The sequence below is a fragment of the Chelmon rostratus genome, chromosome 11 (assembly GCF_017976325.1).
Source record: "Chelmon rostratus isolate fCheRos1 chromosome 11, fCheRos1.pri, whole genome shotgun sequence".
NCBI classification, from domain to species: domain Eukaryota; kingdom Metazoa; phylum Chordata; class Actinopteri; order Chaetodontiformes; family Chaetodontidae; genus Chelmon; species Chelmon rostratus.
Window position 1 is genome coordinate 17,910,770 of NC_055668.1, and position 22,461 is coordinate 17,933,230.

At 39.9% G+C, this 22,461-nt stretch overlaps 2 protein-coding genes across 2 annotated transcripts in view; both read right to left on the bottom strand.

Moving 5' to 3' along the window:
- The window catches only part of LOC121613668 (protein bicaudal C homolog 1-like), a 59,015-nt gene extending 47,472 nt beyond the window's left edge, over positions 1-11,543 (bottom strand). The window contains exon 1 of the mRNA XM_041947222.1: positions 11,315-11,543. Within this exon, the coding sequence (XP_041803156.1) occupies positions 11,315-11,507 (193 nt within the window). The 5' untranslated portion in view covers positions 11,508-11,543. The remainder of the gene's footprint in view (positions 1-11,314) is intronic.
- A 1,658-nt stretch (positions 11,544-13,201) lies between these two features.
- On the bottom strand, positions 13,202-16,627 carry LOC121614182 (ubiquitin-conjugating enzyme E2 D4-like). The gene is made up of 7 exons (XM_041947986.1): positions 16,455-16,627; positions 15,895-15,958; positions 15,667-15,698; positions 15,242-15,319; positions 14,819-14,924; positions 13,706-13,799; positions 13,202-13,617 (listed from the first exon to the last, which is right to left on the bottom strand). The coding sequence occupies exons 1-7, from the start codon at positions 16,476-16,478 to the stop codon at positions 13,572-13,574; spliced, it is 444 nt and encodes a 147-aa protein (XP_041803920.1). The 5' UTR covers positions 16,479-16,627; the 3' UTR covers positions 13,202-13,571.
- Positions 16,628-22,461: the final 5,834 nt, after the last annotated feature.

Sequence of the window (22,461 nt, forward strand, 5' to 3'; positions counted from 1 at the left end):
TCACCAGATGTCACAGTCAAAACCTAACCTAAAACTTCATGTAGTGATGACGTCTAATGTAAAAGTTCAACTCACAGTGTGCATACATAGTAATTTCACTCATTCAGGGTGGGTGAAATGGATAAACAATTTTATATTGTAATACTGATATATTATCATGATTTACGACTGCGACTCTAAATGAGTTGTAATTTGCTAATCCTTTCTGGCATATACTCAATTGAAAAGAGCGCAAAGTCAATACATTCAATGCTTTAAGTCATTAATGCAGTATCTAAGTCTTCCATGTTGTTTTATTAGGCAATTAACATTCTGCCCAAGGACTACAGCTGAAAATTAGCTAATCAGCTATAAACTGGCACATTTACAGCAATGTTCATCAATGTGCACTGTCCTAAATAATAAATAAATAATAATAGTAATAATAATAAACTAATGTAATTGATTTTTGTAAATATATACTTCTTATATATTCTGGATTTGATGTCAGCAACATGTTTCAAACAAGTTGGGACAGGAGCAACAAAAGTCAGTGTCTGGTAGAGAATGTCCAATTCTGCCATCAGGTGATGACAAATCAAGCTACTTAATCGCGTTGCAACAATTGTGCAAATCCAGTATTGCCATACAGCAGATTGGCTCACTGATTCGCCCACAACATTACTGGTCAAAGCCTGATACAACCAGAGATATTAAAAGGAACAGCTCCAACCATATAAATGCTGCAATAAAATCTTTGACGGTTGACAAATTCATGATGGCACGCACGCACACACACTTAAATACAAAAAGCCAGTTTAAAAGGTAAATAAGTTTAGACTAAAAAGGAAACATTCTGCACAATCAATAGCATTCAGTGAGCTGTTGTTCAGTGTCGGGTGCTGGTCTCATCAATCAACTTTAAATACAGGGTGTTTCTACGAGTGTATCACCTTGCAGCTGACAGGGAGTTGGCGGTAATCAGGCTGACGTCTAAATGAATTTAGACCAATGCCAGCACTTCTGCTTCCCTGTGAACTGCCTTGGCATACTTCGCACAAGTTGGCGCCTAAACAAAAGAAGCCTGAGAAACACTTTAACTGCTTCTCCAAGACAACAGCGGTATCTAATCACCAAGTAAGGATTGGGGAAGTATACACATAAAGCAGAGCTGGTTGTCTGCTTTATGTGATCTCCCTACCAACAGTGCCAGAGAAGCATCCTCAGCTTTCAGCACTGACTTCTTTATCTTTGTTAAAAGAAAACTGGGAGGTTATTAATAATTTGTGACAGACTAATGCACCTCTTATTACTAATCCTTTGGTTATATTTCCAACAATGCAGCAGCTTGATGAGTGTTTGCTGTTGCATTAGTAGAAGCCCCGGGCATCACCAACTCAACCAGAAGTGAAATCTTATGAACTAGTGCAGTGGTGATTCTGACCTGTTGTTATATAGTGGTGGTCATTGAGGTGTTCCCAAAGCATAAACCGCACCAAACTTATTAATAGTAATTGTTATTACTGCTTCTTTGTTAAATGACATTTAATTGACTGAATGTCGGCCAAAGACACACTGCACACATGAAAAGCAAAATGTACAGTTAATGTGTTGAAAATCTCAAACGACTGACGTTATCTGCAAAGCAGGAGATGCTGAAAGAAAAGTCCTGCTGTTGAAATCTAACTGTAAGACGTTTTTCATGCAGATGCAACAGTGAATGAATGAAATCTTCACTGCTGTATCATTACTATCGATAAAACTCACGCTGAAGCTAGCCAGCTGCCCCAGGTTACAGCTGGTTTCCAGGGCGGCACAAAGGATAGGCTGACATTATTCACGGACAGCAGCCAGCAAACATTAGCTTAACAACATTAAGTCAAACTCCGTGCAGGGTTATCAAAATGTTAACATTACACCTCAAATTAGCAGAGAAAGGTTAATCCTAACGCTCTCTCTACATGGCTCTGAGTATAACGTAGTCACTGGCGTGTGCTTGTGTCTGAAACTGCTGCATATAGAGCAGGGGCTCTGCAGGCCAATGTGTCTCAGCTTTCTCAAGAACCTCTAATCCAAACTACTTCACACTCGACGCTGCACTTATTTGGGTCCGCAGCAATAAGCCCGCCAAGTGTGAAGTCGATCAGATGAATGGCTGTCAAAAAAACCCAAAAGACAGACGTAGATTCCTTCCATTTCAGTTAGTTAGAAACCACTATCACTTCTCCAGCTTCAGCAAATAATGTTAATACCCACAAAATTGAACACCTGTCATCGCATTTCTGTGCCGAGCAGAATTCCCCCTCTGCACTCAAAAACGGCTCCTTTTTTTCCTCTCGGCTCCTGCGTGGTTGCCAAGCAACTGTGCTATCAAACACATGCAGTAAGTGCCACATGTTGCTTTGCGGCAGAGAAAGATGAGAGCCTGACGGAGAATCTAGACTCACTGACCCCGAGGTCACACGGATGAGAAGGTCCACAAATAATTACAAATACTGAATAACTATTTATGCCATTGAATGTCACTGCAACTTAAAACAGTGTGTCCATGCACACCACGTCCATTCTGACCTCACACTAACAGATATGTTTACACACAGGCATCTCTGCTGTGGGATCATACAGTCCAGGAAACAGGACATGTAGCATCCAGCTGTTGTTGGTAACATGTTTGGGTTATCGTCTCCTCTTTTATCTCTCCTTGCGTGAACGCTGCCAAGTGATTACGCAACGCTGTACATTCCTGGTGCCTGGTATCTACTGAGTTAAGATCCCCCACGGAGCATAGGGAGTCAGTCTCACTCGGGCTGAACACATTACATGGTGCCATTGGGAAATCACTGACATTCACCAGCATTTCAACCAATCAACCAATAGTTGCAGGATTTTAGTGATGGGAATTCTTTCCTCGATTACTGTACTTGATTACTGAACCTCTGAGTTACCTCCACTGATATCAGAAATCATAAAAGTTGATTCACGACAGAAGAGCTCTAAGGAAATGAATATGATCCAGAAATTCCTGCCCTTGGACTAACTTAAACAAAATGAGTTTTCCTTTTCTCCCCCCACTTCTCCTTTGTTCAAGTGGAGAATATTCTGGAAACAGCCAGCACGAGATGAAAAAGGCACACTTATAAAAATGCTTTCTCTCCAATCAAGACAAGTGGAGAAAAGGCAGATTGTACTGGATGTTGAATGTGGAGAGAGAACAACAAACCAAAACCCGAGGTTCTCCAAAGATAAACACTGAAACTCTTGGAGGGGGGGGGGTGGGTGGTTAAGGGCTGGGTGGTGTGCATGTGTGTTTCTGCATTTATGTGTGTGCGGTGAGAGCACACGCATGCGGGATAAGTCAGGAACCCCCCCTCCCCCCTTCCCCAGAAACATTTCTAAAATAGCAACCGCAAACCAGACAGAATGTAAATCTGCACTTTGAAAAGGGTTGAAGAAAAAGAGCTTTGAGGGACATAGAAAAACAGGTATTCATTTCAGCCCATTTACAGTTCCAGGAGCATAGAAATGGGTCACAGCACTCCAGCTCCACTTGGACTGTTGAAATAGGACTCCTGGTTTTATTTTCTTGAGTAATGAATTACAGGTTTTTCCACCGGCTGAAGCTCAATTATATTACAGCTCCTGAAAGCTTCATCATGCCCAGGATGAAGGAATTCAACGCGTAAGCAGAGTCGAATAGAATTGTTTAATTGTATCAGCATGTTTTAGTAAAGATCTGCAAGAAAGAGGGAGCGAGGAGAAGAGAGGGAAGGTGGCAAGAGGCAAATGAGCAAAATTGACTAAACTGAACTGCTGCAGTTGCAAACTGAATGTTCGGACGTGTGTTTGCATAGCTAGGATTAATTTAGCGCTACAGGTAAGGATCTTATCAATGTAGGTGTTCAAGATTTGTCTTGTCAACACTTTGGGTTTCACGGTGCAGGTAAAAATAATTATGCTTAACATATAGCAGAAAATAATCATTTTATTTCCTATAACATTTATTCGTATAGAAACATGCTTTTTGCTTCCACCAGGCTGTTTTTCCTCTTTCGTGCAAAGTTGATATTTTGGAGATAAATGGTTTTTATTGGGCAGGAAGCAGCAATATGTAAGAAATTCTATTCAATCGTTACTGTCTTGTCCTAGTTAGATGTAGAGGATTGGAAATGATACGACTTGGGTTGCTAAGCATGGGTTGCAGGAGCTAGCGTGGCTAGCGTGCTAACTTTAGAGCTCCTCAAGTTGAAAAGGACACCCCCCTTTAATCCAACACTTATTTTCCCGACATGCCTGTCCCTGCACTTAATGTGCAGCACGGCAGCACCTCTCCTTCTCTCCTGCCTGTATTCATTCATCATGACAGTAGATAAACGTGAATATATAGAATCAATAGTTGCTGAACAACAGGTCAAGCCCACCCTTCAACTTAAAACTGCCAATTGACAAGTGGAGAGTCTGAATACTTCACAGGTCAAAGTTATTCCTGACACAAGCAAATGCATCTCTTCTCTATTTTTATTTTTTTTTTGTTCTGACAGTGGCAGCTGCTCGTTTGTGGCCAAAAGCTTCAAAATAAGAACAGTTGCCGCTCTGGCACATTCACAGTCCTCACACACATTGTGCACAGAATCCAGGTCAGAATCTGGTTTCAACATCACAATATCTTCAAATGACAGATGACAATCTCATCTGAGGGAATAAACAATCTTCACATCTAGACACGAGAGAAGGATTTTCTTCTCTGGTGCTGGCTCTAGCTGCCGGTTTCCACACTTCGCAGCATTTTTTCCCAAAGGGTGGTGGTCTGTGTTAGCTTTGTCTCCAAGTTCCCAGCTCCTCCATCTTTACTTTCACTTTAGACTACTTAATTATACTGTCACAGGACATCCCTGAAAGTCAAAACAACTTGATGATCTATGATTGTGTACATTTAACCGTGCAGCCCAGCTATCAACTATTCAGCCACAAACTGCTTGAGATCGGGGTGTTTTTTGTGTTAGAAGGTTAGAGTGAGGATGGTGTTGTACTGCGAGGATAAAGACCAGGGAAAGTCCGACAACTCCACAGTGGATCTGATGCAAGCTGGAACAACAGAACAGTGTCTGAATGCTCAAAAGGGAGCGATAGAGGGGGAGAACGAGAGCGAGAGGAGCGAAAGCCTGCAGCGCATTCCCCACAAGACACTCACTTCCTGTCTGGGAGTCTTACTCAGCACCCAGGAGGAAGAGGAGGATGAGGCCCTCACACACACTTCCCTCATTATGTGGGAATAAAAGACAGCGAAATCACTCTCTAAACAATAAAGGGGAAAATATTATAAAACATAATGATCACATTCTCACTCGAGGGCCGCTGGCTTCCAAAATAATTTATTCCTGTCTTGCAGCCTACCAATGAAATTGCGTGAGAAACATTTCAACACACGCTAACAGAACAACTGCTAGCATTAGCATCCTCTGCACGGAGGACGTAAAGCGAAATACATACCGACATTATCACCACTCACTGAACAGACCTGTGAAAACCTCGTACGCTCTTGTTTCCATATGCAGCAGTTTTTCCGTTCAGACACAAAGCAACCCGATAACAGTCTGTGGTTTAGGAGCAGGAAAACAAATTAGTTCAATGAAGAAAATGATTCACTTAGCCTAATTGTAGGTTGTTGTTGCAGCTACTCAGCAAACATGTTGTTACGATGTGTGCACACACTGGCCCACCAGGAGGTTACGCTCAGTCACAGGCACCACGAAACTCTCATCATGACTAGTCTGAGCAGGGAAACTCGCAGCTCTTCGACCTGAGAACGCCGCTGATGCGCCCTTCACAACGCTCATGGAAAACCTTGTAAGCACGCAGACACTTAATTTGGATAATCTGGGTTGGAGAAAATGCTACCTCTTTCCCACACTTGCCCCGGGTCTCTTAACCTCATAATGAATGCAAAAAAAAAAGTCTCTTACACTGTTCCCTGTGCACATAAAACTATCTTTCAAGCTTTCATGCCTGTGTCAAGGTCTCCAAGCCATTAACTCGGTCGTTCTATTCCAGGGTGCCAACAGCACAACAGTTAAACCCAGATGGCTGTCAGGGTGAGATTTTGTTGTCACTTTACACTCTATTTACTGATCTGAGCTCAGGAGAGCTCAGTCCCTGCCAATGCGAGAGACAGTAAATTTGTAATTGCTGAGCAGTTTACAATTTCCATTTTCTCCTGATGCAAACTGTGCCAGAACAGGGGAGTCAAATGCAGCTGATCTAAATAAAGGGCAGTTTAAGTGTGTGCGCTGGGACTTCGCTTCACTGTGGAGACATGCTGGTGACTCACTAGCACATTTTTAATGGGCACTGAGTGCTTCTGGGTCATTTTTATTCTCCAGAATTTATGCAACCCCTGACTTTGTGGCTCTTCTCCAGTCTGATGTCCCACTCTGACCCCTTCCCTGAACCCTCTGAGTACAGCAAGCTTTATTATCAGGAAAACATTGTCAAATATCTGTTTAAAAGCTAATAATTATTAGCATTAAGGTCAAGGGTTGGGCGATTGGACTTGAATGTATCTGCTAATGGCAGAGCCCATCTACCTTATTGTTTTTTAGGGTGACTTTTGTCATTTTATTTTGCTAAGTTAATGGTCTGCCTTTGAAGAAAAGCTGCTGCTCAGTGACAGACTCTGGTTCAGGGAGCTAACCCAGTAGCACAAAGAGGCCAGAGAGAGGCAGCAGGGAAACACACAGCGAGCAGAGCCAGAATATTTTCACATCTAACTCTGCGAATTAAGGGTTTATTCCAACCGAACCAGAGTTGACGATTGTTGTAGCAGTGGAAAAATCGACCAAGACTGTTCTGGTGAATTTTGTTTTGTTCCTGTCAACTTTGAATGAAGAGTGTTTTACGAGTCTTACAACTCCCATTTCAAAAAAGCTGAGACTCTGTGTGAAACATAAATAAAAACAGAATGAAATCATTTCCAAAAGTGATCCTGAGCCCATGAAGTAACATCCTTTATCCAATCATGTGTTTGTTGCTCCCGTCCCATCTTGTTTGAAACGTGTTGCTGACATCAAATTCAGAATAAGCAGATATTTACAAAAATCAATGAAGTTGATGAGGACAATCATTAAATGTATTGACTTTGTCCTGTTTTCAATTCAGTACATGTCAAAAATGATCAGCAAATGATCTTGTTCTGTTTTATTTATGTTTTACACAGCGTTTTTTGAATGGTTGTAGCAGGGTGAGAGAGGGAAACTTGATGAACTGATGTATCGTTGTGTTTTTCTGTATAATGGAAACGCACCAACCTGCGTGAATATCAGCAATCACTGGTTGTTGGAGAAGTCGTTACTGCCGAATCTTATTATAGCCATAGATTTCAGCCACATTGAGAAGGTGAAATTCCTCTGAGCATAAAACCTTAAAAACTATGGCAGTCTGTCTTCTGCATGAGTCAATCAAATAAATGGATAAAAACAAATAGAATAGTAAAATCTTTCAGAAAATGAAATGAAATGAACAGTGATGTACATATATATAATAAGTTTTCTACCATCCTAACTATTTCAAACAGGAAAATATTTAAAAAAACATGTGCATATAACATTTATGTGTACATTAAAATGTATCCATAAATTACATTTTCATTTCTGTATTTTGTTATCTGTCATCTGCTATACGGTTGTGATGCTGGTTGTGATGTTTTCAATTCTTTTGGTGAAGATGTGTCAGCCACGACGTCCATGACAAAAGCATGTGATCTGGCAAAGTGTCAGATACTGTTAACCTGCATCATACCATAATACTAATGAATAGGTAGCAAAGCTAAAGTAATTGATCCAAGTATTCAGGCACTGATCAATGAATCATGAGTCGGGTACAGTGTACATCACATTAAGGGATTGGATCAATACAGCCTGATTATTATTTATTGGATGCAAATGAAACTGAACTGCAGCAATTACATTTAATCCCTGCATCAAAAACAAAATATATTTAACATCTTCATGCTGTAAGGACTTTTTTTTCCTATCATCTGTTTTAAATGAGAGCTGCAATGATTAGCTCATTGATCGATTAGTTGATTGAGGGAAAATTAATAAGCAATTATTTTGATCATAAATTTCCTAAATAATTCCTTAAGCAAAAATTGCAGTTCAGTTTCTCTGATTTGTTTTATATTATAAATCTTTGGGAGTTTAACCGCATGTTGGACAAAACACGACATTTACACACGTCATCTTGTGCTCTGGAAAGTTTAGATTTTTCACTATTTTGTGACCTTTTATACATTAAACAGTTAATCAATTAGTCAAAAAAATAACTGGCAGACTAAAAGAATTTTGAAAATAATTGTCAGTTGCATCCCAATTTTAAATTTAACCCATTTGAAATAGTATAATATACACAGTATAATATACTATAATGTATAATACTACAGTACATCCCTTGTATGTGAAACATATCACTTTATAAATCCATCACTTCAGATTTTTTCCACCATTTGAAATAAACAAAACAATGTCACCGTCTTTCACTCTAAACTCCTCTCGCATGTAAGGAGCAAATGCATGACGGTGAATTAATGTTTGGCCACACTGTACACAGGCAGGTGTACATGACAGCAGCTTAATTAAAAATTAGCCAGTGACAGAATGATTCCTAAAAGAGGTGGTTGTGAATGCTGTTTCCAAAGCAGTGATTTACATTCGTCTCTGAAATATAATCTGAAGTCACAGCACTTCCGATATTTAGCAATTCTGAACCAGGTCGTCACCGAATGCAAACGAGCTCAGACGCATCACCTGGATCTGCCGAAAAAGCTGATGATGATGAGCTACTGGTGTTTGGGAAGAGATCACAGCATGATTGGACCCGCGGCTCTTTGCCGAACGGCCAGCACACTTAATTTTCCAGGAAAGAGAAGCCAGAGATACCGTCACAGACAATAAAACGCTGAGTAAAAATACACTGGAGTTCCCATAAAATTATTTCATTATAGTCCAAACTCTGGCCCTCGGAACATGATGTACCACCTCAAAGTCTACAGCTTATCCAATCAAAACACAGCCAGATGTTTCGAAGCTCTGACCCAACTGGATGAGACTAACAGAGCGATTTATTAGGACTTGAATTTACACCTACGGATACATGAGGGAAAAGGTGATGACAACCTCTGATCCAGTGAGTTGCAAACAAATCCAAACCATTGCTGGAGCTTTTTGAACTAATTAGTGCATCGTGTGCAAAGCTCAACACATGCCAGGACTGCGTAATATCCACCAAGCGATAACCCAGCTACATATGATGCAAGCAGACATCCTGGATTCTTCCTGAAGGCTAGAGGTCAAAGGTGAAAGCAGTTTCACAGTTGAGATAGTGTGACATTTAATCCTGCACCTACAACTCACCAGACAGTCGAGCACAGCAGCCGTTTCTATTCTACAGCCCAGCTGCAATGTCAACATGAGCAATGTCAGCCATGATGTCATGATGCAGCAGTTGGGAAACAAGATGTTGGCAGAGATTCGAGACCAAACTAACAAACTGTACAGTCCCAGTAGACTGGATAGATTATACGTAAGACATACAGACGCGCACGCACACAGACACATTGGGGCACGGCGGGAGACGTGGCGCATGGTATGTCCGGGACGCTCGGATTTCGGGCCGGCCTCTGGTTAAGTTGTTTTCCTGGAAGAAGTTAGGGATGACATGGAGCTTTGAGGAATGTACTGAACAGCGAGGCAGCAACCAGGACATTCTCAGGGGGAACTACGTGTGTGCGTGCATACGTCTGTGTGTGTGTGTGTAGGATGAACTCCCATCAAGACGAGCTGCTCGCTGAGGGTCGCTCCAAATTTAAAGCACGAATATCGCCGGCGACGCTCAGCAGCAATGTGGACACACTTAAAATCGTGCTTGTTTTAATTATGGTCTGATTATGAGTGATAATGTTCCTCCTCCTGAGGTCCCGTTTGGCTGCTTCTCAGCTCTGACTGTCTCTCTGGAAGTACTGATAGAGAATCCAGCCCTCTTACCTAAGGCACTAGTGTTGCACACTCCTGTGTTTTGAAATGTGTGATAAATAACCTCAGCCTCTGCGTTTCCAGGGACCTCTCAACAGAGACTGGCCGGCCCGGTCTTTATGAGCCTGTCATCGCTTGTTTAACTGTTCACTGTCACTTGCACGTCATTAGAGGGATCACGCAGGGAATAAATTTAATCACCACAACAGACCACGCTGTAATACGCCGCTGCAACTAACGATTATTTTCACTGTTGATTATTTTCTGGAATCATCGACTACTCGTTTGATCTATAAAATGTCAGAAAATGGAGAAAAACGTCACTTAGTGGTTCCCAAAGCCCAGGATGACGTCCTCAAATGTTTTGTTTTGTCCGCAACCCAAAGATTTTAAGCTCACTGTCACAGAGGAGTGAGGAAAGCAGAAAATATCCACATTTAAGGAGCTGGAATCAGTTTTTTTCTTAAAAAAAAAAATACTCAAACTCAAATTGATAATTAAAATACTTGCTGATTAATTTAACCATTTTTCTTAAAGGAGTCTGGTATCACAGTGGCAGCCATCTAAATATTAGTAATGTCATTTTGTTGCTAGTATACTTTAACACAACCTCTTCCTACAATCACAACTTTCAGTCCCTTTTTTTTGTTAATGTCAGCCAAAGCTTTTGTATCAGCTGCCTCTTTGTGCAGACTTTCACTTTGAGAAGAAAACTGCATGTTCGGGTCAGTTTCAGCCGAGTGTAAAAACAAATGCACAGCATGGGAGCTTGTGTAGCGACAGCTTGTGGTCGGGGCGCGTTACTGCCTCCTCCAGCACAGCACGACATCACTCACGGTCACTCTCACGTCCTCTGATCCGTCTAAACTTTAGTTTGAGGCAACATCCGTGCTGACATGACTGTGAACCTATCAGCTTGTATTAGTGTCCAAAATGTCATTATCTGCTGTTCGTGACGTGGTGGCGCTAATTGAGAACCCAAAAGCTTATTGACTCGACTTAATTGCCCTAATTGATTCGTTCCGGATCTCGCGCGTGATATCAGAAGTTTCCTAACAATGCTAACAAGGAGCGCTAAAATTTTTGAGTTACCGGAAGTAGTAATTATGTACGCAAAGTTTCATTTTATGCGCCTAAAATAAACAAAGGGCAGTTCTCGGAATCGACGACAGGCTACAATTAACGTTACATGAGATGAAACGTGGACAGGATATAAGTTAACAACGTGAAAACACTTCAAAGTCGCACTAACTTTCATCTTAGTGACTGGATTTTTTCTTTTTTTTTTCTTTCTTTTTTTTTTTTTTTTTTACCTAATAACATGATTTCCAACTTCTTGCGGTCCACCCGAAACCTCTCCTCAGTCCACTCCGGATCTGGCAGCGGATGGGGTCCGCTCAAATCCTCCTCGGATCCCGGGAGGGGAGAGTCGGTGCTGCGCTCGCTGTTGGAGCCATGGTCCGACTGCTGCAAGTATCCGCTTAAAGTGTCGCACTGGGCAGCCATTGCGCTGCGCAGAAACTTCTCCAGTGGCCAGGTTGTCTGTCGAGTTAACGGAGCGCCGCACAGCACGCAGCAAACGTACCAACCAACTCCTCGGGAAAGTTTCACGTGTCATCCTGAGGAGGAAAAAAAAAAAAGAGAGAGGGGGAGAAGCGGAACTCCTCCCACAAACACTCCCCCCCGGGCTCCTGCGAGGGCTTCCACAAGTCACTATTTGTGAGAAATTCACTTGATTCAATTTGTGCTTTTGTGGGACCTGGACTTTTATTATGGGAAACTGCAGAGGGATTACAGCCAATTCTAGCAAACAAAATCATAGTCATTATGAGCTGAAAATCATATTTCATAGTCAATTTAGCACAACTAGATATGGAAATAAAGTCACTATAAACGCTTAAACACAAAGGCAGGCTTGACTCGAGTGTTTCATCGCCACTTTTCAGTCAGGCTGGCGGTTTATAATAACACCGCATGCAACCAATTTATTGGTTTATAGAGGAAACATCATACATCCTGAGAGTGGGTAAAGGGAAGTAATACAGGAAGGGGAAGGCAAAACAAATGTGGAGCGAGCTAACATTAAGTCAAAATGATTTGAAAAGGGGCCACGATCCAGAGAACAAAGATGCTGTGTATGTGCTGATGTTGAATAAAGTAAAACAGCACCAGCAGGTTTGATAAAGGTCATTACACCCGGTGCACAGTAGAAAGTTTGAAATTTGCTATAAAAATGTGATTGTTTTTTTTTTTTTTTTAATGCTGAGACCAGGAAATGATTCGTTTCCAGTGATGTACAGCTTTGTTAAATGCAGTTTTCCATATGTTAAATCTACATTTTTATGGTTTCAGCTCATTTCGATTAAAATTCTCTATATTTTGTATTAGGATTTGTCCTTAGCGACAGGAACCTTCCAGGCCAGTGATGTTCAACTGTCATTGTTATTCTTCTTATTTAAATTAACTCAGGTGAGAGTCTCACTTGCCAGCCATGTCAGACTTCAGATAACCCCATGTCGACAACCTTAATCTGACAGCTGGAGCTTTTATCACAAAGCCAATTACCCGTAGTGCTGCAGTACCACGGCTCGCTCTCAGTCCATGTCTTGCTTATGTGGAGTGAAAACGTCCATCATTTGAGATTAAAGGTGGATATTACCATGTACCTGACAATTTGATGTTAATCTTGAGAAAAAAACATCATCTGCATTCAGTTGCTCAATTATTTTTCAATGTTTGATTTCAGTTCTTGTTTTTCTTCTGGCAGGTCAAAAGAGTTGAAAATCTGAGGGCCAACACTTTGTGTACGACTAGTCCTCACTGAACCCAGTAGCCTGACTAAATCACACAGCATTGCAGAGATGAAATATGAGTGAACTGCTCAATAAAATGTGTGTATGCTAGCTTTAACAGCAACTGTGCAGCAAGCAGCAGAGGTGAGGATCATGGACAGAACATCTCTTCTCATTTTCATTTCACTGCTAAAGCAAGACACTATAATAGCCACTATCCACACAAATAACCATTTACTAAATGGACCTGAATTAAATGTAACACAAACATGAAAAAGTTGTCCCAGAGAGAAACTGCCTGATGTAAAGGGGCTGGGCGGTAAAAAGTAAAGGCTACCACCTAGTGGCCATGTCAATGATAGAATAAGGGGCAAACTGATTTCCTGGTTACACGAATATACACAAGGAAGTATTTTATGCCACAGCAAGGTAGGTCAGAACTTCAGTTTACTCATGTGTATTGCCAAGAAACAGTTTACAATTCACTTTTTGATTAATGTTTTTAATGCAAAATGATGAAAAATAAATCCAGTATAGTCTTGTACAATCTATTAAAAGAAAAATAGACCATCAGGCCATCTCACCACAACTAATAATTATAATAATAATAATAATAATGCCAATTTAAGAGAAAAATAAAATAAACAGTAAAAACAGTTAAGTCAAGTAAAGTCCGAGTAGAGAAAGTGCCTCAAGCGAATAAAACACCTCAACTAGAACCAGTGTGGATGAGCAGTTGAAACAGTACTGTCACTTTTTTGAGGTGTTCAGGGAAGCCTCACATTGCATACTTCTGAGTCCATTCTCTGGCTACTTTGTTGTACCTAAAGAGAAAAGAGAATCAAAAGAAGTTTCTACAGAACAGTTGACTGAAGTTTTTCCAAATGCCGGATTCTTTGGCTTTGTACTCACTTTTGTCTGTCTGATTTGTAGATGTGTGCAATGTCTGGCACTAGTGGATCGTCTGGATTTGGGTCACATAGCAAAGAGCATATGGATAATAAAACTGAAAAAAAAAACAGGGAACAAAAATCAGTATGCACACAGATTTCAATTAAATCAGAAATGGCTTTTTCAACTTCTGAGCTCATTCTCCATATACCAATTTGAATAAAAATGGACAAGCTTTGATTTTATGCACCTCCAAATCAAAATTCCATTAGTTTAGGTCACTGAAAAAAGTGTATTTTTAGCCACTACTTTCATCACAGATATTTGAACATCCCCCCCATTTGCTCTTCCAATTATGCAGTGCAAACCCTGAAATTTCACAATTTTCAAAGTGACAAAAGTACACAGGGTACAGAGGTTCATTTCTGGATAATCAGTGCTGAAAATCCTGTTACCAGTGTTCACGGAGGCTGGAAATCATTCATTTGGAAGAATCCAGATTTGATGAAAGCACACTGGATTATTTCACCCAAGGGGCTCCACTGTTTTGCTATGTTTAATATGATGTAACAAACCCATCTCTGGCTTTCCCTCCCTATGTTATGTTTTGCCTCAACATCCTAATTTAATCTCAAGTATGTCAAATCACATAAACGGACCAGTGTGTAGGATTTAGAGGCGTCTAACTGTGAGGTTGTGAATTTCAACCAACTCAATACCCTCACTCCTCCCTTTCCAAGTGTGTACAAGAACCCATGGTAGCTACAAAAGTGACAAAAAACACTCTCTAGACCCAGTATTTGGTTTGCCCATTCAAGGCTACTGTATAAAAACGGAGACTCCGTGGAAGAGGACCCACTCTCTCTGTAGATATAAAGAGCTCACTCTAAGGTAATGAAAACACAATTCTTATTTTCAGGTGATTATACACTAGAGAAAACATAATTCTGAGAACTATATTCAATTTCTTCCATTTTCTGCCAATACATCCTCCTAAAACATACATACTGGTCCTTCAAACAAATCTGTATTTCCATTTGACTTCAAAGTAAATCTTAGGTACAAACCAGATCCTATGCAGTGCTGCTATATGTACTATGCTGCAATGTACGGCAACATGTAGATGCTAGTTACCTTTTGATACTGTAAGTGCAGGTGACCACTGTGACCTCAAGATGTCCAGGCAGATGCTACCATTGCTGTTTATGTTTGGGTGATAGATTCTTGTCGTAAAGGCAATCTATGAAAATGACAAACAAAGCAGTAATAAATCAAGTAACCTGTTTTTCAATTGGATTCTGAAGGTAGATAGGGTCTCTGTCAGAGAACACACTCATAAATATATAATATATATAATATATATAATATATATATATATATATATATATATATATAATATATATATATATATATATCATTCATTCTCTGAGCAGGGCTGCAACCAACAATTCATTGTCGGTTAATTTACTCTAAAAATGTAGGAAAAAATAGTGATACATGCCTGTTATAACATGGTGATGTGCTTTTGAGCTAACTCATTTGTAAGATAAATCTTACCTTTGGTGGTTTAAAAGGATAGTCAGTGGGGAAATGGACAGAAAGGAAGAACACTCCTCCATGATACGGGCTGTCATTCTGAAATACAGGGGTGAATGGTTGTTAAGCTATGCCTAGTACTTATCCTTATCGAATAAAATACGATTTGCGGTAAGAGAGCAACCGCACATTTATATTATTATTTGCCCTTCTGTTGTTGAAGATTTTCTTTGTCTAAATTGAGAAATTATGGTATCCCCCCTTCTCCTATTGTCTAAATTAGGCCATGGGCTTCAGTGAGGAACATTGGTTTAGAGTGTGCCAGTCAGTGCTCTCCATACATAATAGAAAGGGCTGTAAAGTCAACATAAAACACTATTGTCAAGAGATCCAGAAGCAGCTTGATTTTTTTTAAAATACAGGAAACTAATCCAGAAAAAGCTCACCGGTCCCATGATGCTTGCTTGCCAGTGAAATACTAAAGAAAACAAAGATGAGGACATAATTTGTGAGAACAGTATTTAGCATCAAGGATATATATTCACAATCAGACACATAGCATCACAGACCCAAATGCACAACAATATTGCTAGCAGGAATGACAGTGTCAGATTACACGATTAAAAGTAAGAATGTGACAGGTTTATAAACATGTCAGGTGTTGTCTCACTTACAGTCCTCTCCAACAGGTCCGGCTGAACATGAAGCTGGAGGGTCCCTCCGTAAGTCATTTAACTCCTGTACAAATCAACAACAAGCACTTAACCACTTCCGCCCCAATGTGCGTTACTATACTTTACTATGCTAACTAAATGAACAGTTTGATAATCTGTAAACGAACATCAGCGAACGACTAACTAAAATTTCAGGAAATGAAAATATATTGACATGAAGCCAGGAACACACCTTGAAGTGTTTTCACATTAATCGCATGCTAGGCCAACTTTAGCTGGAAGCCAAGTTAGCGCATGTAAGTTTAACTGCTTAGCTAAGCTAACTGAGTAGTGTCATCGCCACTGGCATGAATAACTGAGTTGCTGGCAGTAAAAGCTGTTTTGCGAATTAATTCCATAGCGTTAACAGACGTACAAAACGCCTGTACAGTAATCTACCACGTTAGGCTAGCAAATAAATGCTATTAGATGACTGACGAGCTAACGTTAGAGCGACGCTTCCGTATCGCTCCAACCTCTTATGTACATTAAATAAATTACGGAAGGACGACTACTCTTACCTTCTGTATTCTTTTCAAAGCCATGGCAGATCTTTCAGGCGGGGTTAGAGAAGCTACTGTGTTAACTTTTACAGCTGTCAGCTACAACTGCGCTCACTTTCTGCCGACTCGGTGTTATTTGTTTTGACAAACTGATTATTTCTTTTGTTTCCGCGATTTTGTTCGACGACGAAGAATAGAACCGGTGCATTGTGGGAATTCGAGTTTTCAGCCAAGCCACTTAAAGGGACCGTTCCCCGAAATACGTGTGGCTCCCAGCCACGATTCAAACAATGCACGCGTTTTGCACTCGTAACAGTGAATTTCTCCATTGTGAGATTAATAAAGTCTTATCTATCTATCTTAACATATTCAAAATCTTTTATATATACTCATATGAGTTTTATTTAACAATTCAATTCCATTCTTACTTTTTTGAAAATATTCCACTTTGAAGTTTAGTTACAGTGGAAAAAACTTATAATATTCTCTGAAATTAATTGGAAAAAAAAACTCCCTTGGTTGTTGTGACTGTTCCAGCGCTTTGCATTGTGGGACACAGAAGGTGGGATAGACTGTTCTACCTTCACACTGGAGATTTTTGCTGAATCGATACAACATCCTGGTATTTTTGGCATGCTGAAGACTTTGCTTCCGTTTGCATACTTTATAGCACATGTTACATTTTGGCCAAATCAGTATGCACTGCTCGTATAATAGGCAGTTTCAAATACAGTTCACAGCAAATGCACTTCTATGAAAAAATGTTTTAGCAGTAAAGTCTGAAGCATTTAGACCTTTAATTCATCTATTCATTCATACTTTCAGCCATTCAGAATTGGGACTTACTCACATTAATTCAAAATTTTCATATTATTTATGCTTTTATTTTAGCCCTTATCAAATTTTTCCTTTAGTGTGCATGAGGTGAAATGTTCAGAGAGTGTGACATCATCTTTAGAGTGGAGACGAGATGTAAAATCCTCTAAAAATCTCTTGCCACAAATTTTACTCTTCATATGTTATTTTTACGCAAAACACAATGGAATCTGTGCTGGTTCTCCTCCACACGTAGCTATGAAATCAAACACACTTGCACATTTGGCACTGTCAGCCCTCAAGTGACAGGAGAGCCAAGCAATTTCCGACAACACAAAATAGCAATAAAAAAAAAAAATTGTACAATATTAGTGCAGAACAGTAATACATTTAAGAAGGGAAATAAAGGCACAGCAGATAATATAAAGACTCAAAGGTGCAGGATAATGAGTACTATTTAGGTTTAGATTTGAAAAGGGCTGAAGTTTTGGTGCATTTAGGATCATCAGGAAGCTGATTCATTCTGTGTGCAGCATAATAGCCTAATCCAACACAGTGTTCGGTTTTGACTCAAGGCACTTCTAGCTCACGGCTTCCTGAAGATCTAAGGGGCCTACTGGGTTTATATTCTTCAAGCATATCAGAGATGTATTTTGGCCTTAAGCCATTAAGTGATTTATAAACTAACAGCAGTACTTTAATGTCTGTTCTATAACTAACTGGAAGCAGGTCGAAAGAGGTAAGAACGGGTCATGCAGCAGCATCCTGAAAGGGTCCATGGGGATCGGTTGGTCTGTTGGGAAAAGCAAACGAGGGAAAAATGTGGATGAAGGCATAAACAAGTCTCCCTGAATCTTGTATGGACATGGAACTTCTAACATATGCTGTTTGTAGATGATAAACGGCTCATTATTATTACTAATTTTAACATGGCTGCTGAAACTCAAATCTGATTCCAACACCAACATTTCTAACTCTATTAGAGTGTAATCGATATACTATCGAGTGGAATAACAGAGATCCAAGAACTTAACTGTGGGTGAATCTGTATATATATATATATATATATATATATATATATATATATATATATATATATATATATATATATATATATATGACATCGCTGTTGACCTGAATAAAAGGAGCTTTCTCCAAAATTTCCCAATAAACTGAAGAGCTGGGTGTATTTAGTACAGAAGAATCTAGGCTGCATGTTTTTAAGGAGGTATTAAGCGACTTGGAAACCTGCCGGAACCATTAGCAGCACATCCACTTTTAAAAGAAGCACACAAACAGATGATCATCATAACAGATGGTAAGGAAACAAGGAGAATAATGCAAAGACTGGATTTAATATGGACGGTAGTCGACACAGTTTTCCCCAAGGGTCTAACATCTACTGCTGTCCGGGTACGTAACCGATCTGTCTTTGCAAAGTGGTTATAAGCACATGATGGTCAAACATTGTTGGCACAGAGCTTCAATCCTGCACAAAGAGAGAGGAAAGGAAGACAGAAAATAGAACATACAAACACATACAGTACATAGGGAAAGGGGGCACATCTGTCATCTTTCACGCCTGGACTGCTGCATACCTCAAAGCCACAGATTGCAGCAAATTAAGAGATTTTCTATTTATTTATTCACTTATTTCATGCAGCACTGGATGCATTGAATCACAGAAATGCATAGCTAATTTATGAACTAACATTTTCTTACATTTGCAATCAGTGTCTGACACAGTTTCATGGACATTAGTTTAAAACACGTGCTGAATTTGAGTGAAATACCTTATCATATGCAGGTAAAAAATACATTTTCAGCTCTTCTACATACCCCTGGCTATTCCTTATAATGAAATAAATGCTAATCTGGTGTGTGTGTGTGTGTGTGTATACACACAAAGGTATCTCTTTTGAAAATGAACAAACGATTGCAGACCCAAATGGCAGGTTTGTCATCGTGACTGGTCAACTATTCAGCAAGCCTGTAATTTTTGCCAGTGTATATACCCAGTTGGAACGATAGTGGTTTTATTAACTCATTCTTCTCAATTATCCCTGAAATTGGGCCGGATCTTAACTGCGTGCTATGCCCTAAACTTGACAGATCCTCGCCCTTGTTTAAAACAACCATAGCCGTTTCCATCTTCATGACCAATATCAGATGGCCGAGCCCTGACGTTTTCATTTCCCAGAAGATAAGTTCTTTTCCTTCTTTTCGCCAGTTCACTGCTACTTTTCATGGATTAATTATTTTATTTTAGATGCAAGGTTTAAACCCTCTTCCAGTCTGATATCAGATCATGCCCCTCTGTCTTTTGAGTTGGTTTTCACTGACCAGCTGGCTTCATTCAAACTGTGGTGCTTGGATTCTCTTCTACTGTTGGATAGTAGTCTAGACCTACATCTGATCCCAAATTAAGTTTTTTATATTGAGACTAATGTTTTGATAGAAACATCCCACAGCATATGTTTAATGAGTTCAGTGAAAGAGCAGGTAGGCTTCTTGCCCAAACTGCAACCAAGGAGGAGCACCCCAGGCTGGAATCAATTAATCAGCTGATCTCTTCAGCTGATAACTAAGTGATCCCTTAATGTTGATTGGTTGGCCTGGTGTGCTCCTCCTTGGTTGGAATGAAAACCTGCAGCCACACGGCCCTTTATGGAATCAGTTTGACATGCCTGAATTAGAGCTTTCTGAGGAATCTCAGAAAAAACAACTTTTGTCAGTTGAGGAAGTTTTGGGCAGCCATCAAAAACATCCAGTCTGCTAAATCACCTGGTCCGGATGGGTTCCTGGTTGAATTCTTTAAAACATTTGCATGTCCCATCCTGATGACTTTTCATTTAAACGATTGTTTTTCACAGGCCACCTTCCCAAAAGTCTGAACTGATTATACGGCACAATATTACACACAAACTTTCCTTGTACGCTGATGACCTCCTTCTATATGTTGGTAGGCCACTGAGCCGCTCTCAGTATTCCATTGTACTTCCAATTAAAAAGAGTGACTTAACAGTTGAATTATTTGGGTGTGGTGGTTTCCCGCTTTTCCAATGCTGTACAAGCTGAACTTCATGCCACTAACTGACCAGTGTAAGCAGGATATAAACCATTGGAGTCTGTTGCCCCTATCACTAGCTGGTTGATTTAATCAAATAAAGTTGAACGTTCCTCCTAGATTTATTTATTGATTTCAAAATATACCTCTGTTCATTTTTAAAAAACACTTTGACATTCGACCAAATTCTGTCCACCTTCATATGGGATGGTAAAACCCCACTTGTCAAAGAAACTGGGAGTAATGGGAATGTCAAACATCCTTCACTATTATTGGACGCGTAATATTCAGAAGGTGATCATGTGGGCAAATAGTGGTATAGATGCAAATGCTTCTCTTTGGGTTGAAATGGAATTTTCAAACTGCCCCCTCACCTTCTGGTATTAGCTTCCTCGCCTCTTAGCACTAGAAGCTGAAAGCTGAAAACCCTGGGGTCACCCACACTTGCAAGGTCTGGATACAATTTAGGAACCACTTTGGATGGCAGAGAGCTTTGTTAAAGTCCCTTGTCCTTTCAAACCACCTTTTTATCCCCTCTTAATCAGACTTGGCCTTTCGAGCCAGGCACAGAAATGGATTAAAGTCATCAAGGATTTATTCACGAATGGGGTGTCATTTCAGCAACTGTCACAGAAATTTGCACTGCCCCCATTCCAGTTTTGATACCGACAGATCAGGCACTTTGTACAAAAAGGTTATCATTTTTATCCTGAACAACCCCTGAGGATGCCTTTAGACAAATTGTTAGGGTATAATGCCAGGAACAAAGGCACCATCTCCTGGATTTATCTGATAATTGATTGTAAATCCCCAGTCTACAAATAATATTGAAATACTTAAGGAGCAAGACCTAGACGTGTCCCAGCGGTATACTATTCTGAACCAAGTTTACTTGTTCACACAATTCAAGACAACTCAGTGTTTTCACTTTACCAAGGGGAAGTTAGCGGAGATATTTTCCAGGTGCTGTGACACACATGTGATCAGTGTTAGCTTACAGAGGCAACTTGGTGGCACATTGCCTGGTCATGTACAACAATGGGAAAAGGTCTCTCAGTTCCTTAGCGACATGTATGACACCAACATTGAACTTGAGCCTACTACCGCCCTCTTAGTTAGACCAGAAGGCCCAGTGTGCTCCACAGAGATCTATGATGTTGCCACTTTTACCTTGATGGCTTGATGGCCTTACTCTTCTCAACTGGAGGAGGTGGACTCCTCTGTCCTATGGCTTATCTTTAAGCCATTTTGTAGGCTATTATGTTTTACTTAAAAACTTGAGGTCAGAGTTTACATTAAGGGGGATTAAGCATGCCTAAAGCAAATTACAGGCTGGTTAAGCATCTGTCCTGTCACATGGGTCTCACAGAACAGAGTTGACTACTTGAACCTGTAGGAATGAGTACATAATCTTTTTCTTTTTTTTCTTTTTCATTATTTTCTTCCCCCTTTTTTGTATATTGGCATTACTTAATTTTGTTTGTCTGATATGTTTATTATTCTCAAAAACTAGTATTTTATAAAGTTACAGTTTTGCAGCTTTTGGTTTAGTGAATTATTATAATCATTTTGTATAATCTCAATGAACAGGTTAATATATATATATATATATATATATATATATATATATATATATATATATATATATATATATATATATATCGCCATGCAGGAGAAATGAGCTCTGTCAGTGCTACATTATTATATAATTGGATAATAGCCCATGCGGTGGAGCTAACTCCACCTATTTCATGTGTTGTTGGCAGGTTTTTATTGTATAACTGCATTGTATATTATATTTTCACTCTGTGTAGGCCACAAATGAAGGAGCATCAAATCTAAATACTTTAATTCCTCACAATGTTGCTTAAAAACTTGAGTAAATAACGTTCCACTTTTGATTCAGGGAAAGCTGTCAAGCCTCTGAATCCCATCCCTGTTTGGCACAGGCTACACATGAAAAGACACTCTCTCCTCCTGGTTCAGAAAAAACTGATAATGAATATTTTGTCCCGTCTTGACCCCTGATAGAAGATTCCGATTGTTGAAATATTCATACACCCAAAGTCTATTCTATCTCGACTTTCTGAACCCGCCTTTCACCGTGGTGCATATGTGAATGCATTTTGAGCCGGGGGAAAA

Bases quoted from the DNA above. Each gene is read 5' to 3' on its own strand.
- LOC121614182 (XM_041947986.1), bottom strand. From the start codon at position 16,478: ATGGCTTTGAAAAGAATACAGAAG. The intron at 13,800-14,818 runs GTAACTAGCATC...TTTTTTTTTCAG, and splicing joins TGCACTTACAGTATCAAAAG to TTTTATTATCCATATGCTCT. The intron at 13,618-13,705 runs GTGAGTACAAAG...TTTTCTCTTTAG, and splicing joins TACAAATCAGACAGACAAAA to GTACAACAAAGTAGCCAGAG.